The sequence below is a fragment of the Coregonus lavaretus genome, assembly GCF_964263955.1.
Source record: "Coregonus lavaretus genome assembly, chromosome: 27".
Classification (NCBI taxonomy): domain Eukaryota; kingdom Metazoa; phylum Chordata; class Actinopteri; order Salmoniformes; family Salmonidae; genus Coregonus; species Coregonus lavaretus.
In genome coordinates this window covers 43,149,381-43,152,383 of record NC_140014.1, presented here as the reverse complement: position 1 = coordinate 43,152,383, position 3,003 = coordinate 43,149,381, and the positions used below count along the sequence as shown (strand labels likewise).

Below are 3,003 nucleotides of genomic sequence, written 5' to 3'. Positions count from 1 at the left end.
TTCCTACAGACACAACCACTCAAACACATGCAGAACAGACAATCACCATTACATAGTGCACTACTTTTGACTAGAGCCCCATAGGTCCTGGTCTAAAGTAGTACACTATAAAGGGAATAGGGTGGTGTTTGGTACGCAGCCTAGAGTCTCACCCTCCAGGACCTCCTCATACAGGGCATGGACCCCCTCAGGGATGATGACAGCCAGGGCAGTACCACACAGCAGCCCTGCTCCTAGGACCGTCACCAGCTTCAGCTTCTCCTGCAGGACAAGACAGAGAGGACAGAGGGTTCAGCAGAAGGACAGGACAACCAGGACAGAGGGTTAATCAGCAGGACAACCAGGACAGGGGGTTCATCAGCAGGACAACCAGGACAGGACAACCAGGACAGGGGAGAGAGGGATCAATAGTCCACACATGACCTTTGGCCTCGCAATAGCGATTATTAGGCTGAAGAAGTAGAATTGTATGTGAAGGTTTGAACAAAATCTGATTGATACGCCTTTGCTACACTAATATGTGTGCATTTAAGCGCATAGTAATTTCAGTAGCTAAGGACTTCAGCTGAAGACTCCACTTCAAGTAGAATTTTGTTACTGAGCAAAGTTATAGTTTGAGTGCTACTCACCTCTGAGAAGTTGACAGCCAGAGGAATGGTTCCGGCCACATAACACCCCACCAGCATTGCCAGGGACAGCATGCTGATCGAAGTGAAGTCGTCCATAGACATAGTTGCAGCTGTGCTTTGTTAGTTTGATAGCAACAATTAGCCTGACTACTGGCAAGTGGTAGCTAGCGCGGTAAACTCAGACAAGTCTGAATCCAGACACTGACTAGCTAGATAGGCTGGCAAGCTTGATTGCTAGACAGATAACGCCAAGTGTAAGAAAATAATAAATAAAAGGCACTCTTTTCCCGCTAGCACTGACTTTGCTGATAAATACTTTGTTGAGGGAAAATGTACATGATACGATTGTGATGTGTCGTTGTCTCACCCAGCTATCTTAAGATGAATGCACTAATTGTAAGTCGCTGTGGATAAGAGCGTCTGCTAAATGACTAAAATGTCAAACAAACAATGATCACACGAATCGACTTCGCACCAACGATAGCTAGCTAAAACTAGCTACACAGAGGTCTAACAGCCATGTTGTCAGTTCGCTATCTAGCCAAATAACTCGACGATTTAGCTAGGCACCACGATATTGACCTTGAACACGGTTGTTTATGCAATCATGTCAATCTAGTTAATTAGATTCTTACTTTTGCAGAAATCTAAACATCGTCTAGTAGCTAACTTGCTGTAACGTTAGTAAATGAGATAGCTAGCCTAACAATCTTCCCTAACAACTAGTCTTGTTGCCTAGGCTGCAGCGGACACGTCGTCATTCCTAGAAAGTGTATTGCCCATATCTTACTCTCCAATGTAGCTATTTGTTATAAAAAAAATTGTATCAAAACTAGCTGCACTTATCTATTATTCTTTATAGCTACCTAGCTCGAAATGTTTTTGCCAAATGTAGCACTTCCGGGTAACACTCATTGCTCATGCATGCCACGTAACCGTTGCTATACGCATGCACGTAATATGTATTATTTCTCTGTTTACTTTTCTTCACTGACTTTGTGGACCGATTCGTCAGATGTTACAAACATAAACCAATGTATTACATGTATAAAAAGTACAACCGTTTCAGCTGGTTGTGGTTCATCTTTTCTTAGAACTAATCAGAAAAGTATTCTCTCTCCCTGAGCCACATTCTCCGCTAGGGGGCGCTTCTGTTGACGGGCCGTTAGCGCCCCCTGGCGGAGAATGTGGCTAACTCCCACTGCTGCAACTCTACAATACGAACATAAATTGCACACTTCATTTTTTAAAAAGCTTATTTTTATCATATCATTATTTTTATTTGGCCTTTATTCAACCAGGTAAGTCATTAGAACATATACTATTTTGCCATAACGGCATGTACCCTATGCCTCAAACACAGATGAAAGGGTTGCTATGATAATCTTTACATCAGTGTCTTTCATCATGTGACTTCCTCATCTCTGACTGACTGCCATGAGTGACATCAGAGTGACATCATGTTAGTTCTGCTGATTTTGTCTTGTAAAACATTCCCATTGAGAACATTTATATTCCACTATGATGATGACAATATTATGAGGACGAAAATCTGGATTTTCTTCATTACATTCGTTACACTGTCTAATCATTCTCGTCTGTGCTATTCTGAACTCATTAATGTGTTTCTCAAGGTTTAACTCTTGTTTTGTATCCCCCCCCCCCCCCCCCCCCCCCCCTCTACAGGCCTGTCTCTAAAGTAGCCTCCTGATGTACTGGTAGAGTTGGGGAAACCAGTCAATCTAAGTTGTGTTCAGGACAACACCACCAAGACTGGCATGTTCTGGTACCAGAAGAGAGGAATGCACTACTGGACAAGTGGACTAACTCTGCATCTTCTGTTAGAATCATTTCAATGTGTTCCTGTCCATATAAGCCAATTCCCTGAGTGAAAAGGGTTAAAACAGTTTTAAACTGGTCCAATGTGTCTCTCAGTTCCTTCTTCGTTTGGCCATGCAGTGTTGGTGGTGGATGTAGAGGCTGAAGGCCTCTCTCTGACTCTGTCTGTGGATGTAGAGGCTGAAGGCCTCTCTCTGACTGTCTGTGGATGTAGAGGCTGAAGGCCTCTCTCTGACTCTGTCTGTGGATGTAGAGGCTGAAGGCCTCTCTCTGACTGTCTGTGGATGTAGAGGCTGAAGGCCTCTCTCTGACTCTGTCTGTGGATGTAGAGGCTGAAGGCCTCTCTCTGACTGTCTGTGGATGTAGAGGCTGAAGGCCTCTCTCTGACTCTGTCTGTGGATGTAGAGGCTGAAGGCTTCAGGGAAGACAGGAGAGGAACCTCTCTGACTGTCTGTGGATGAGACTCAGCTCTCTCACAGTGTACACCGCTGAGCCATACAGGGAACCCAGTGAACCCTGCACCTGGGGCCCTGAC

The 3,003-nt window shown here is 44.5% G+C and overlaps 1 protein-coding gene across 1 annotated transcript in view; it reads right to left on the bottom strand.

Moving 5' to 3' along the window:
* Positions 1 to 1,730, bottom strand: part of LOC311103148 (zinc transporter ZIP9-like) — a 16,746-nt gene extending 15,016 nt beyond the window's left edge. Inside the window, exons 1-2 of the mRNA XM_084144698.1 lie at positions 630 to 1,730; positions 153 to 261 (exon numbers count right to left, since the gene is read on the bottom strand). Coding sequence (XP_084000824.1) covers positions 153 to 261; positions 630 to 731 — 211 coding nt within the window. The 5' untranslated portion in view covers positions 732 to 1,730. The remainder of the gene's footprint in view (positions 1 to 152; positions 262 to 629) is intronic.
* Between the last annotated feature and the right edge of the window lie 1,273 nt (positions 1,731 to 3,003).